The following is a 14,843-nucleotide window of genomic DNA, read 5'->3' as shown; positions in this document are numbered from 1 at the left end:
CAAAAAAGATTTTTGAGCAGAGTGGGACTTAAATTCAAGTTACTCAGTAAGTTGAGTCATTCTTGAAACAGGAGGTGGCAAAACAATCTCAGCTCAAGGTCACTTGTTCTGGAGCTTTCAACCGTCTTCATCAGCAGAGGGTTGACATCTGAGTTTGCTCAGTTGTAATAAACTGTAGAGGTTTAATAATAATAATAATAATAATAATAATAATAATAATAATAATAATAATAATAATAATAAATAACATATATGTACAGTATATTTACTATTTAGTATAGAATAGTATACTATCTTATTTAAAGTATGTATACATTTTAAAACAAAACGTGTGACCACAGAGTAACAACCCAGTGACTTTGTTGCCCACAAAATCAGTTTATGTTAATCAGATTATGGCAGGAAATCAGATGATGCATTGTGAGACTATAAAACCCCAGTTTGCATGTGATTTTTTTTTTAATCAGCTTTTTAGTAACTTTTCCCTACAACAGTTATTTGTAACAATCCCACATAGGCCTGCTGCCTTCATTTAATTATAATTACCAGCCTGTATTTTCTATTTTCTTATAGTATTTATCACGTTGATGTGCGTATTGCAACATCTCCAAGTACGACAGCACATGAAGGCAGCGCACGGCTGGCACAGACGTCACAATATGCTACGTCATAATTATTGTTATGGCAGCCAACAAAGGATCAGGCTGTCACACTGTAATCTGCATCCGATGGATTAAAACCATGAATGTTTTTTTATGTTGAACAAAACAACACAATGATTAAAAATATATATATATCTCTCATTAATTGAAATACATGTTGACAATTCCCGTTTTGCAAGGCACTACTCTTTTGACTTTAGAGCCACGTTTAAGCCAGGATACATTTCTGTTTACACGAGTGTGTTGCTAAGCAACGACTAAACATGGCAACAATTTCGCGCTGAAAACAAGCCGCTCCGTGAATACTTTCTATTGATAGGTCTCTTTTTAGCAGACACTTTAGTTCAGTCTCAGGTAAAAGTAAAATGTTACTTTTTACACAATCTATAGGCCTGCGTGAGTATTGAGGAGACTGTAATTCTTTAGGCTTTTCTCTTAGCAAAGATCTTTTCAGCACAGTTATCAATCTCCACCAAGCTTTCTGCAGATCGATACAAAATGGCATCAATCCATGGATCACTTGCCAAGGAGGCCATTGCGCTGCTCAATAAGTTCAGTGCTGGCAGACAGTGTTTGGATGACTTCATGGAAGACACTTCCAAGGATCTGCAGGTGAGTAGACTCAGATCAGTACCCTGATGCATCCTTGTGCTGACACCTGACTATCTCGTTTATTTGTTGCAGAACATGGATACTCTGCATAAGAAGTTCATACTTGATGTCGTTTCTGGATGCATAGAGCACAAAAAGTTACTGGACGTAGTTATCAATGTCTTCTATGGCCAGAATGGGAAATGCTTATCTAGAGATGACCGCAGCCAGTTTGTCAGTAAGTTGACAATAGTGACCTAGCTAGCTAAACGAATTTATAAATTATAATGCAAATTTGACTCTGAATAAAACCAGATTGCCACTGACATGTTTACAATACTATGTTGTTCTTCAGTTATCTGTTACCTTGCCACATTTTCTCTTGATGACCTTGGACTTCAGCGTTTTAGCAACATTATCAAATCTCTGGACATCAAGAAGATGCACATGGTAAGAAATACTGGACACAGTAGTGTTGTTGCATTGGAAATAACCAGTAATCTATAACATTACTGTGCCCTCTGTGTGTGTATTGTGTCTGGCTGTATAGTTCCTGACTTTCTTCTTCACAAACCTCACCACGTGGATACAAGATGAGTGGAATAGTATCTATGACGCTGCCTATGTGGAGAAACACTGGATTAACCCTCTGCTAAGGTGAGAAAAGTACAGGAAAATATTTTTGTAGGAAATCAATGTCTTTCCAAAGGCAAGGAATAAAAGCATATTTGTACCTTCAGATGGGGCCCTGAGATGGATATTCTCATTGACCGGCTTGCTGTCAAAATATCTGGTGGAAGTCAGGTCAAGAAAGCTCCAATAAAAACCACTGAGCCCCAGGAGTTCTCTCTCTCCAAACCTAAACCTCGACCTCTGCCTATGCCTGAGCTCATTCCACAGCAGGAAAAATCTAAACCAGTCAGCCCCATTTGCAGTTATAGCATATACAATATTTCCTTCAAACATTGGCACACAATTTCTGTTTACTGTCTTATATAGACTACATGACAGATCATTAAGCTGTTTATGGTGTTGAAGCTGTGGTGGACTCAAAAGGCTTTTGTTTTATAGGTGCCAAAAAGCACATACATGGCTCCTAAAGAAACACAGATGATGGAGGAGATCAAACAAAAGAACCATCAAAGGACTGAGGTACAATATCTGCTTTCACCCATTATGATCAGAAAAAGGCTATGACATCTAAAAGGCAAATTATGCTCTGCTATATTGATGAAATACATCAAAGAAAACAAGTTTTGACAGAAAGAGTAGTTGTAAATCAAAAGCAGGAATATGCACAACAACAACAGCAACAGTTAAAACATTACATTACAGTACATTAAAAACATAAATTATTATAAATTATTAAATTAGCATTTTTTGGAATTGAATTCTGCACGTATACTGACTTTATTACATCACATTTGTTTTTCACCAAAGGAACTGCTCTATGAGGCAAATATGAAACAGTTCAGATGTGGAAATCCACAGAAGTCTGAACACACCAAGGTAGGGGCTACTGTCTGTACTTTACATGGATTTCCAAAGTAATATTATTGATTAATGCATAAATTGATTTATATATAAATAAAAACCAGGTAGGAGAAAATTCACTACCGAGTGAGTCAGTAGACAGTTCAAAGTCAGATCACATTGCTGATGAACCATCATTTATATTGCAGAGAGTGGTGTCTCAGATTAAGGAGAACTTGGATTCAAAACTCAAGTTCAATTCATTTCATTCCTCTGAACTTCCCTCCAGTTATAAGGTAAGATCTAATTATTTCACCTGCTTCAGTGGATCAGTCTCTAGTATGATAGTGATGAATATGAACTAAGGAAGGCATAATATCCACTTGCATGGGTGTTTTGTTCGGATTCTGTTAGAATAACAGCTGGCCCATCAAGCTCAACAGTGCAGCCATCCTGAGACAGGGGGCGCTATATGACCATCAGTTGGAGAAGGAGCTGCAAAGGTACTAATTGCCAATGCTTGACCGATTTTAGGGGGATTAAACATCTAAGTGTCATCAGTGATGACTGATTTGTCTGACTGAATTGTCTTGTTGTGATGTTGTAGATAAGGTAGCCTAATTTGTTCTCAGGTCTCTCTTGCAAAGAATTTCTTGATCTCAATGAGACAGCACTTTTTACATAATGTAACACTAGCTAAATCTGCTCAGTGTAGTAGTACTATGGCCGAGGCCCTGGGTACGTTTTCAACTTTAATGGCGCTATTACCTGGACTTATAAATTATTATGATTTGTACAACCTTTGTCCCTTTTTTCTGAAATTTAAAGTAACTGGCGGTGCCTCCAATACAGAGGCGGATTTTTGACTTCAAGGGGACAGTTAGTAGCCTAAACAAATCCTCAAACGGGCTTTAGTTTTTCAGATATACCTAGAACAAAACCTAACCATGTTTTTTTTCATAATTCTGAGACGGCCCCTTCATGAAATGGATGGTTTAACAAAAATATTTTGTACAGCAAAAAGTGCTTAAATTTATCAATATATTGACTCACGCCATAGGTGAAAAAGTGCAGAATAAAACCACTCATTTAATTGTTTACCTATTACTTGGATTTAGTTCAAATTTGCACTAATATTACCCAGTTATCCAGCCTAATCCTTAAAACAATATGAATATCAAAATATGTATTCATTAAAAAACTAGAGCCTAGAGGCTTTTAAATTCAAAGGTGTCATAGGCAGACATTTCAAACAGACACCCTGCAGCTTACAGCTAAGCCCCACCCCTCTACCTGAAAATGGAATTGTGTTGGCTGTTTTAGGATGTTCCAATTAAAATAAAGAAAAACAAGGGTTGACACATGATGCTGCTAACCATGTTAGGCCGATTACTCGTGCTGGCTAATGTACAGTACACATCAAACAAAGTATGCATGAACCGTTTAACTTTAACTTTTGAACTGTAAAGATTGACTCTTATATTTTCATGCATTTTAGCCATCCATGTACATTTTAACCACATTTATTTTAACCTTTCCTGATGTCTAAATTAATTTTAGCCCGGGCTACACATAAATAAAGCTCAACTGCAGCAGGAGTCATTTCTTTGTGTTTGTGACACAGAATGGAGAGTCTGGTGGAGGGCGCACGTGAGCCCTCGTCTTTCCACCAGTGGCAGAAGGAGATGCGTGAGAAGGACCTTCAGGAGGAGCTGGCCAAGATTGAGCGCAGGCGCCTGGAGGGACGCATCAGTTATGAAGAGGCAGCAATGGCCCGCACACGCATAATGGAACGCAACCAGAAGACTGCTCAGCTGCAGAAAGAAGAGGTGGGTAAAGATCCCTCCCTCAACAACCGATAAGAAAAAGCATTTACAGAAGATTACACAGTGCTTTAAAGTGTGTAAGAAGATGACAAAAGTATGTCTGTTCTCTACCAACACCCTATAAAGAAGTCATTTTTAAGGGAATTGCAATTATGCATCAATAATAAAGTGTTTTATTCATGGTTGCTTTCTTGTTTCTTGTAGACAGCTCAGCTGATGCGGAGATATGCTGAGAAAAGGTTGCAGGAGGAAAAAGAAATGAGAGACTTGGTGCAACAAGTGGCAGAAGGACACAAGAACTCAAAAACAGCTAAAGAGAAGTTACAGAAAATCAAGCAAAGTATAGGTACGCCTCCTCGTTTGACGATTCAGTGATCCCTCATTCATGATTTCCTTTTCATTCTCCTCAATTTCACACACACATTTTACAGTGAAAGAAGTCTCAGAGCAAAGACGAGAGCTCCTTCGCCAAGCACTGGAGGAAGCACAAGCAGAGCTCAGCAGGAGATTTGAAATCATCTGTGAAATCCGCGCCATTGAATCACTTCCTCACGTTAGAGTCAGGAATTTTGACGACTCAGAGGTGAGTGAAGGAAAGCATTTAACATTTGACATACCTTCACGTTGGCTACTCCTTGTGTCATGCTGAATCTGTTGTCCCGTGTCAGACTGCAGGCCATGAGCTGCTGGGAGAGATGTCCCTGGTGGAGCTGAAGGAGCGGCTTGCTCTCCTGAGGGAGGCGCAGCAAACACAGCAGCAGGAGAAACGGGAGCACATCCTGGAGGAGAAGCAGAACAAGAAGCAGCTGCTGTTGGAGCAGCTGGACACCATCAACCTCCACACGAGAGCGCTGGCACAGGCTGCTGTCATAAGGTCAGGAAAATGTTTGGCCCTGATTTGATTATGGTTAGTAGGAAAATGTGGGTCTGAAGCAAATACTTATACAAACATACAAATATCACACACGTTTTCGCATGTTGCAGGAAAAAGGAGAGGGAAGCCAGGCCAGGTTTTCGGCAGGCGAGGACTCGGGATGAGACAGTTTTGGCTCTGCAGAAGAAGCTTGTAGAGAAACAACAAGAGCACCAAAGACTGAAGCAAATTGAAAGCAGGAAGGCCAAACACTCTGAACAGGCAGCAGCACACACAGAAGAGAGAAACACAGGGACACACGACAAAGTGAGTAGGAATACTCAGTAGCCTAAGTAAGTTGTCAGCGTTGTCTGTTTATGTTTGTGTTGGGATTTTTCTCGCTTGAAGCAGTTTTTGCAGTATTTGTCTCTCTCTTTCTTGTTCTGCCAGAAAAGCTTGACAGTGAAAAGCTGGGAGGAATTGGAGCTGAGCTTAGAGCGTCACATCCAGAAGGACGCTCCTTATGTTGTTTCTCAGACAGAAACACTCAAGACATAAATATGCTCCACAGGCCTGTGAATGTTTAATTTTAGATCAGAAGGGTCTCTAGTTATATTTGTTGCAAGTAATGTGTGGAATGGTTAGCTTTTCATCTTTTTGTTGTGTTCTTTGACACATTTTGCATTAAAATTGTTGGAAAAAAAATGTTTGAGTGTTGAATGTTATGATTAATTTTCACAACTAAGCTACTAATTATTTGTATTATTAGCCTTTTGTGGATTCCCTGTGAGTAATTATCTGGAATTGTTTATCTTGACTTATAGTAAAATGTTAATTAAGGTTTGTTATGTTCAGTAAAGCTCACAAATGTCTCCCCAAAGTAAATTCCACCCACCTGTGTGTATTGTGGTGGAAGTTTTCCTTGAAGCAGCAGCGTTAGTGATATTCATGATAAAATCAAAACGAGTAACGACTGTTTGAGAATTAAAACAAAGTTTGGTCTTTGAGTATTTATTTACATTTGCAAATGGAGAAAACACAGTTTCAAAGGTACACGCAGCACAACTGAAAATGTCTTTCTAACCTAAAGTCTAAACATCCAAACATCATATAGTGAAGAAACTCCGTTAAGCCACCCCTCTAAATGTATCTTTTAGTACGGCCATAGTTGAAAAGAGACATCATTAACAGTCACACCATTGTCTCACCTTCCCCTCTGCTCCTGTTCTTTTCATTAGCTTAAACAACAGTTTATCTCAGGAGGCAGAAGGAGACACGGTTTGTGGCCTTCTCGACTTCGTCTGCTAATAAGTCAACAATGTTCAAACTAGTAAAACTAAATAATTCTACTGGGCTATAGTTCACGGTTGCCAACTATTTCACTTGGAGCCTTTTGAATCTACACATGAAGAAGCTAAATCGTGTGGCGTTATAAAACAATCATTAAACCAATGGTTAATATCATTAAACAAATAGTTAAAATAAAATTTGCCACCACAGTATGTACCATGAAAAGGGAAGTGGATCTTCAACTTATGACTTATGAAGGAAATGTCCCTTCCTCAAAACAATGTTGGTGTTACTTTTGTGACTTTTATGTTTTAATAACAAGTTACTGTACAAAATGTCACTCGTGATTTCTCATCATCAAGAGCTCAAGAGCATCTGATGTCTGAAAACACCTATTGCAAAGCAGAACCATGGATAGTATAGCTCAGAAATCTGTATTTTTACAATGCACTATTATTTCTATCTAAATGCACACACAGGCATACACACAGGCATATATATTGTTGTGAAAAATAGGAATATTATGGGCCTATTGATAACATTGCATATAATACAGTAATGAAAGTAATGAAAATATCTCTTTTTTGGTAATGAAATATCTAATTGAAGTGTTAATAATAAGTGCTAATTGTAATTTTTGATTGCTAAAAAGTTTATTATTATTATTATTATTATTATATATTCTATTTCTATCTATTTATCTATCTATCTATCCATCTATATCCATCTATTTGAAATGATTAGGACCAATTTTCCATGTAATGGTTTACTAATGGATTTTAATCATTGCCATATAGAATATACTGTGGAATACATTTGATTTTAACCACACAAGAGGCAGTGTGTCCCTGCTGGCCGTTCCGTGTAAAAACAAGAGATCTGCCTGAATCCGGCCCATATTCCCCATTAGTTTTTCTCTTTAAAGCAAAATCACATGATGTGTATTTTGTCATATGACACTGATGAGAAGACTGATCCCACTGTGAGCGAACATCACAGACGTTTCCCTCGTAAAAACAAGAGCAGCTCGGACACCTGAGAGGGATGTGATGCTATAGCCTGACATTTTTTGGTGCTAGTACTCGATAATATCTGGAGGATGGACTGCCGGGGAGTTCTGCCTGCGATATGCGCCGCTTATTTCATAGGTAAGTTGAACACTTGTTCGACAACTACTGCTGTAATGCTACAACCCCCTAGGAAAGGTACTATAGATCTATAGAGATATATACCAATAGATACCATAGCGTTAATTCACCGCTATAACTGAAATAGCATATTATAGCGTATTATAGATTTTGGTTGAATAAACAAAGTATAAAAACATTACATGGAATAAAAAGTCAATTAAAATCTTATAGTTTTCCCCCCAAACGTCATAACAAACTTTCTCCTCATGAAAAATGACCTTAGCATTACTGGCCTAGTCTGCTGTTGTGTTTCTGTGGTGTGTATAGTGGAATTAATGCTAATCTTATGTAAATTGTGGCATCTTACTGTGGTATTACTGTAATCTCTATAGGAACTTCATCATTTTGCTGACACTTGAATTTAATACAGCAAACTTTCAGGATTACAGTATTTCTCTGCCAGTTTATCAGAGAGAAATGTTGCCAACCTAGAGAACAAGAGAAATCACATGACACCCTTTCCCAAATAATTGCATTTCTTGAGGAGGATGGCTCCTATTCAAGAAAGCACTTAGGCACATGGCTAATGTGATTACTATCACAATGTGGGCTCTGTTGTGCTGAGTGCTTATACATGTTGCTCTCTAATTCTCTGTTGTTAGATAAAGTTACTGTACTCAAGATTTTGTGGAGTGATTTAAGATATCACACAGTTTGAAGACGTTCTCATCTTTTAGGAGAACCATCCACCCACCTTGGGTTTGGTTTGTTTTTAATATTTTGGTTGTGTCTTGAGGCTGGATCAATGTTCATTGTATGTCTGAGAAGGTGGGGGATGAATCTACTTAAATTAACTTTTTACTACTATAAATACTTGGAAGTATACATAAATGCAATTTCTACATAACACCAAGACTAAATTTGCCAGTAATTTCTACTTGACACTTGCCTGGGTCCCTATCAGGCAAACTTACTTTAAAAGCTTACTTTTTTTGTATCCGTAGGTATATTTGTTTTGCAGCAAGAATATGACATCCATTATGACCCACAACTATGAAAACATACTAAAAACTTGACACCACAACAGCAGAAAAACCTACTTTGGTGTATGTGTGTATGTATTTTAATGTTCTGTGCGTGAATATGTGAGCAGAAACAACAGAACAACAACACTCTCATCGAGAATGTGACTTTTGAGACAGAGATCGGAGCACAGAGATCGGAGTTATTATTTATGATATGGTTGCTAATGTATTTGTTCCATTAAGAAAAGAAAATGCATGTTTTTTTTAAAAGCCATAACAATTAAGGAATAATATTTGAGTGGTTTTGTTAATGTGGAGAAATTATTGGGGGTGAAAAAGTGAAGGGCCCTCAAAGCAAATAACCTTAGACCCCGAAAAGGCCCTGTGAATCTTATTTAATATGTGGTTTTTTTATGACATATACATCACTTTTTAAAGTTATAAAGTATTATATAAAGTATTTTGGTGCATATTTATTGGATAGTTGACAGCAGTAGATACATCACACAAAATAAGGAGAAAGATGAACAACAAGCAACAAAGGTCCAGAGCTGGGTTTAAACCGGGGACGTTGTAGCTCATTATTAGGCTACCAGAACAACCCCAATCATTATTTTGTATTCATTAACTATTTTAGGCAAATTAAATAGTTGAGTTTGCACTGCAGCCTTGTATCAGTCCACTACCAGAAGTCAGATTTAAAATATCCAGTGCCGTTCTCTTCCAGGCATGGTGGTGAGCCAGACAACACTTTCTCCCGCTGTGATGAACACCACTGTCATGGAGAATGTGACCAGTCTGACTATAACTCCCGTGATTCTGAGCAGCACTACCCCAGGCTGCTTTGCATTCAATACTTCTACTTGTGAGCCCTGTGCTCCAGGATCGCAGTACGACAACAGTGAGTCAACGGCCATGTCCTCTGACACAAAGCCACCATTTTAAGATGACCTCTAATATTTATTTTTACTGAAGGGATTCAAACTGTATGTAAGAATGGAAAGTCAAACTGAAGAAATCCTTCTCTATCCCTCCCCAGACACCCTGCTGTGTGCGTGCTGCTCTGACCCTGGGCTCTGTCTATTTCCTGGAGCATGTCTGCCATGCTCCAGAGGATTCTATCAGCCGTTAGCAGGACAGCAGCAGTGTCTGCCCTGCAACCAGGGCTTCTATACAAAGTAAGGACACAGATTGTGCCAAGAAATTATTTTTACTTCAAGTGGTATAGGCTTTACCGTCAACATCACTGGTCAATGTCTTGTGCATTTTACACTACTGCACAGTTTCACTGGAAGTCCATTATGTCAACCCTGCGCTCCTGGATCCTTCAACAATAACACTGGAGGAGACAGTTGCACAAGTTGTTCACCAGGTGTGTTGATTTAGCTGTAGATAAAAACCCATACTGTTATAAATCAGTAACTTATGATATGCTTTCTGCATGAGGTCAGCTATTAAACTTATATATGTAAAATGTTTTTTTCCAGATCAATTATAAAGGAACGCATTCTTGAAAATGAATAGATTATCTACATATAAAAATGTATGACTACAAATTTACATGCAATGTTCTCAACATAGTTTCAAATCTTCTGAAACTTGAGAGAAAACACGAATCACGTGTTGAGTTATTTTCTGTCTGTCGCTTTTAGGGTTTTTTTCATCGCAGCAGAGCTCCACTTCATGTGCACCGTGTGCACTGGGACGTTTTTGCAAGTAAGTTGCATTTGAACGTCACCCGTTGTTTTTAAGGAGGACCCAGAAATCAGTGTGGAACATTCATAATGATTTCTGTGTGATAATCACAAACAACATCACATGATTTCATCCCATGGTTCTGTTGGGAACAGTTTGGCACAGATGTATCCACACACACAAGACCAGTTACACAGTCGCTGCTTTGATTAATCAGCAGAAGGTATGAACATGTAAGTGGCATGTACGATCATGTCCCAGCAGATAGGAATGGGGCTTATAGAACTGGACTTGGAAATATTAGATTGTAGATGTTATCAATCCCTAGATAAGGGTTAAGGGCCGCAAGTTCTTGTGTTCTCGGTCCGCATTTTTGAGGCATCTTGATCAAAGCAAAGGAAGAGGAGTGAAAATTACTCTGAGCTCCTTTGACATATCTGAACCTATACACCCTGTAAAGGAAACTGATTTTGGCTTGGCTCTTTACCATGACAGTCATATTTAAACTTTAATTGTATAAGAATTTTTATATTCTTCGTTGTTATTATACATTACAGGCCCGAAATACACACACAATATGCACAAACAGGACCTTATACGTGCACTAATGGAGAGATGGCAGAGTGAGGGGGATGCCCATGAACAGGCGCCCTGAGCAGTTTGGGGTTCGGTGCCTTGTTCAAGGGCACCTCAGCAGGTGAACTAGCACCGTGAACTGGCACCTCTCCAGCTACCAGTCCACACTCCGTACTTGTTCCGTACAGGGACTTGAACTGGCGACCCAAGCCAAGTCCCTACGGACTGAGCTAATGCTGTACACAGATCTGAGACTCTATTATTTTTCAAACCTTTGCTTAACATTTGAAATGACAGACCTACACCTAACCATTGCTTATATGTTTGTTAGCACTATGAACAGCTCTAAACTGAATCAGCTTTTACATTTTTCAAAAATGCCTCTAAGTTACTTGTAGCAGCTGTGAAATCCATATAATAGTAGTTTATCCATTTTACGGTGACAAACTAGCATCTCTCTCTTTCTGACAGCTCCTCTGGTTGTAGCCAGTGCCAGATGTGTCCTGCAGGAAAAGAAGCTCTTCAGACTGCCTCTAAAGACTGCACACCGTGTCGACCAGGTAATTCACATCATGCTAACTTAAAGCTACGAGGCCCTATGCTTATGAGTACTGCGGCTCATGAAAGAAAAGGGCAAGCATGCATCCAGGTGATATCTGGTTTTGAACAGGCATGCACAAGGCTCCCCATCAGACTATGTGTCAAATCTGCGGCAGTGGCTTCTTCCAGATCCACTGGGGCCAGGAGAGCTGTGATGTATGCCCAGAGAATCACTACTGCCCTGTGAGTACTGCACCTTCCTCACTCTGGCCCACAAGAGAAAATTAACCTGTGTGTTTGACAAATATCTTATATGCATATCTTTGGTGACAGAGTCATGTTGTTCTCTCAGAGTCCAGATGTGAACCCCATTCAGTGTCCCAGCGATGCGTTTTGTCCAGAGGGCAGCTTGTCTCCAGGCTACTGCATGGAGACTTTCTTCCGCAAAGAAGGAGACACTTGTGAATTGGCTCCCGTCACTATTGCTCTTTTGGTTATTGGAGGAGGGGGTAAGTAAGAACTAAATATCCAGTATGTTTCCCTGATATTTCAGAGCTTCTTTCCAAAATGCATCTTGCCTTTCACACCATGTTAAAGGCATTGGACTTGCAGTTATGCTCCTAGAACTGGTTGCCTTTAAAGTTGAAAAACTTCAAGCTGCAATTTCCCACATTTATATAATCTGATTACACACAAAACAATGTCTTTAAAGTAAGTATTAATAGCTGGTGTTTGACATGGTAGTGGTTCATAACTCCCTTTGGATACTATTAAGTATGCCTATTTTCTATAGCTTAATGGGACAGAGCTTGTTTTTTTCAATCATAAAAGAAAATGAGCAAAGATGAAACAGACTAAATTTGCAGTACAACTTCAGAAAACGCCAAGGAACTTTCAACTCTTGACTTAGCAATGGTCACCAAAAAGGACTATGAATACAGGATTACTCTTCTCTACAGACTAAATTGTTTTCTTATAACAAAATAAATGTAAATGAATTATGTTTATTTAAACCTCCGTTCACTCTTTTTTACTTTTTGTATTGTTGAAATGTATAGTTTGTCTTTTATTGTAATTGATTTCTGTATTACTGTATGTATTTAAATTGATAACAACATTTCTTACTGCCGATTTCATCTATTAACTTGTTCTTGTTCTTAGCATACTGAAAACAGATTGTTTCCTCTTACACTGAGACCACTTTATGCACAAACAGGACACAATGAGATAAAATAAGAATCATGCTCTCACATATCAATACACTCTTTGTGTATGTGTAAGACACCTGACTGTAGACTGTGGACATTTCCTGTAACATCCTGTTTTTTTCCTCTCCCTTTCTTCAGTGACCCTACTCTTCATCATTTTAATGGTCTTACGTCGACGGAGAGACACTGATGGAGAGCTAACTGTAGCCCGAGCTCCATTGTTGCGCAAAGAGCGACCTCAAGGTCGATACTATGGGATGCCCTGTGATGCCGAACCTGTATATGCTGGTTGGTGAACCAAAGGACATCATCTTAGCTTCTCTAAGTGCTTGGTAAGATAAAACCAACTGAAGTATTATCTACATTTGGGTCCCAACTCAAAAAAGGACTGATAGAGGAAGACTGATGGTGAAACACAGGACTAAGAGCACTGCCTTGACAGTACTTTGACAATCTACTAGCTTTTTGTGGTACATTTGAATATATTTTTGAGAAACAGAGGTTTTTGTGAATTCTTGTAGTTTGACACTGTTACAGTTGTTCCACTCAGAGACAAACATGCTCCTTTCATAAACTAGATTATTGGATTATCAGAGGTATGCTGGAACGGTGAAAATGAGCTGTGTGCCTTAACTTGGTGGGAACTTCTCGGTCTTATGAAAAGCACGTTTTTTTACAGAGGTAATTGATTTACTTTGCACATGTTTTGGTGGAGATGCTTGCATTAACTTGTGTAGTTCCACAGTTACAGAGAGGTGTAAACTGGTTTGTGCCTTGTGTTTTTAAATATTATTATATATTTGATTACAGCACATCGTGTTGTCTGTAGTTAGTTGATACCTTTGCTTAATGTTTTTCATCTGCTATTTTGAGGATTATATTTGTATGTTTTAAAGGAAAATAAATAAAAATTATTGGTGACAAAAGATTACGTTTTTAATTATTCTTGGATACTAAGTGGTTACAGTGCATGTCAAATTACAATGTATATGAAATGTGTAGACCAAACTCTTTACTGGGACAATGTTTTAAACATTATTTACCCCATCCTAGGTGACCGAGGGCAACCATGAATAGCATATCCAGTAGATGTATAGCTTTTCTGGCCATCATCAAAAAAATTGCTGCCAATGTTTTAAGACTAGGTTGCCCCATAATGTTCCAAACAGCTTGATATCTTTCACCTCTTAAAAGCCTTAAAGATTTTGCTCCTTTTTTTGGTATAATCATCCCATTACAAGTATTCTTTGAAGGCAGTAAAATGATCAAGTATCTGAAACACAGAAATAGCTAAATGTTGCATAGCCTCTTTTTTTTTTGGTAATGTTTAGTGATGTTTTTGTGTTTTTCTATTACAGTATATGCATTTTGAATATATTTCTTTTTTGTAGATGCTGAGATGTCTGGTGCACATTGGTTTTGTTACAATGTTACATAAATTCAAAGTAAAGGTGTGGGATGCACTGCCGTTTACTGCTCACTATAGGCCTTTATTACAGCAGACATTTTGAGATGTCATTGCAGGAAAAGCACAGTTGTATTTAATAACATTAACAACTGCTTTCAATTTCCTAAACCATGGCCATTGAACTGCACTCTCAAAGGCAATTGTTAATGTTATTAGTTGCACCTGTGTATTTCCTGCATGAAAGTAAAAATGTCTGCCATGAAAAATATGTAGTCAGTGGATACTGCAGTGTTAACCAGACTAAAGAAAAGAAAATGGTCCCTCTTACAAGACTGTGGTTAGGTCACACAGCACTGAACAATTATTTCCACATTATGTAAACATCCAACAGAAGACAAGTGACAAATGGCAGATCTCATGGATCAGATAAATATGTTTACAGCGTGTGACAACCATGGAGTAGAAAGACAGATAGGCCTGCAGCTGAAAGTTACATACAAGTCTGCAAGTATTAACACACACAGAAAGTTGCTGGAACAGACTTTCTGGAGGCTGAAACACACTTC

General features: G+C 38.4%; 2 protein-coding genes across 4 annotated transcripts; both read left to right on the top strand.

The window, feature by feature from the left end:
• The first annotated feature begins 935 nt into the window (after nt 1-935).
• Nucleotides 936-6,104, top strand: cfap99 (cilia and flagella associated protein 99). Of its 3 annotated transcripts, none has more exons than XM_028566195.1 (15): nt 936-1,274; nt 1,347-1,491; nt 1,609-1,703; nt 1,804-1,910; nt 1,994-2,171; nt 2,325-2,405; nt 2,694-2,762; nt 2,936-3,022; nt 3,141-3,229; nt 4,351-4,555; nt 4,757-4,898; nt 4,984-5,135; nt 5,221-5,426; nt 5,537-5,732; nt 5,861-6,104. In XM_028566195.1, the coding sequence occupies exons 1-15, from the start codon at nt 1,161-1,163 to the stop codon at nt 5,990-5,992; spliced, it is 1,998 nt and encodes a 665-aa protein (XP_028421996.1). In that variant the 5' UTR covers nt 936-1,160; the 3' UTR covers nt 5,993-6,104. The 3 variants fall into 3 exon arrangements, with proteins under 3 accessions (XP_028421996.1, XP_028421997.1, XP_028421998.1); XM_028566196.1 differs by having other exon boundaries at nt 5,856-6,104; XM_028566197.1 differs by having other exon boundaries at nt 5,537-5,758; nt 5,856-5,936.
• Nucleotides 6,105-7,635: 1,531 nt separating this feature from the next.
• On the top strand, nt 7,636-13,797 carry si:dkey-21a6.5 (laminin subunit gamma-1). The gene is made up of 9 exons (XM_028566435.1): nt 7,636-7,843; nt 9,578-9,751; nt 9,890-10,028; nt 10,134-10,222; nt 10,503-10,566; nt 11,593-11,681; nt 11,792-11,904; nt 12,014-12,170; nt 13,008-13,797. Exons 1-9 carry the CDS (start codon nt 7,795-7,797, stop codon nt 13,163-13,165), a joined length of 1,032 nt encoding a protein of 343 aa, XP_028422236.1. The 5' UTR covers nt 7,636-7,794; the 3' UTR covers nt 13,166-13,797.
• The last annotated feature ends 1,046 nt before the right edge of the window (nt 13,798-14,843 follow it).

The sequence above is a fragment of the Perca flavescens genome, chromosome 20, assembly GCF_004354835.1.
Source record: "Perca flavescens isolate YP-PL-M2 chromosome 20, PFLA_1.0, whole genome shotgun sequence".
Lineage (NCBI taxonomy): Eukaryota > Metazoa > Chordata > Actinopteri > Perciformes > Percidae > Perca > Perca flavescens.
Note: the sequence above shows the minus strand (reverse complement) of the source record. Positions and strands in the feature narration are given on the sequence as shown.

What these genes read in the sequence shown, in the direction of transcription:
- cfap99 (XM_028566195.1), top strand. Translation starts at nt 1,161, where the DNA reads ATGGCATCAATCCATGGATCACTTGCCAAGGAGGCCATTGCGCTGCTC. An exon ending in ACATCAAGAAGATGCACATG is followed by an intron (nt 1,704 to 1,803) that starts GTAAGAAATACT and finishes CTGGCTGTATAG; the next exon opens with TTCCTGACTTTCTTCTTCAC. An exon ending in AACTTCCCTCCAGTTATAAG is followed by an intron (nt 3,023 to 3,140) that starts GTAAGATCTAAT and finishes GGATTCTGTTAG; the next exon opens with AATAACAGCTGGCCCATCAA.
- si:dkey-21a6.5 (XM_028566435.1), top strand. Translation starts at nt 7,795, where the DNA reads ATGGACTGCCGGGGAGTTCTGCCTGCGATATGCGCCGCTTATTTCATA. An exon ending in AACCAGGGCTTCTATACAAA is followed by an intron (nt 10,029 to 10,133) that starts GTAAGGACACAG and finishes ACTACTGCACAG; the next exon opens with TTTCACTGGAAGTCCATTAT. An exon ending in CTGCACACCGTGTCGACCAG is followed by an intron (nt 11,682 to 11,791) that starts GTAATTCACATC and finishes GGTTTTGAACAG; the next exon opens with GCATGCACAAGGCTCCCCAT.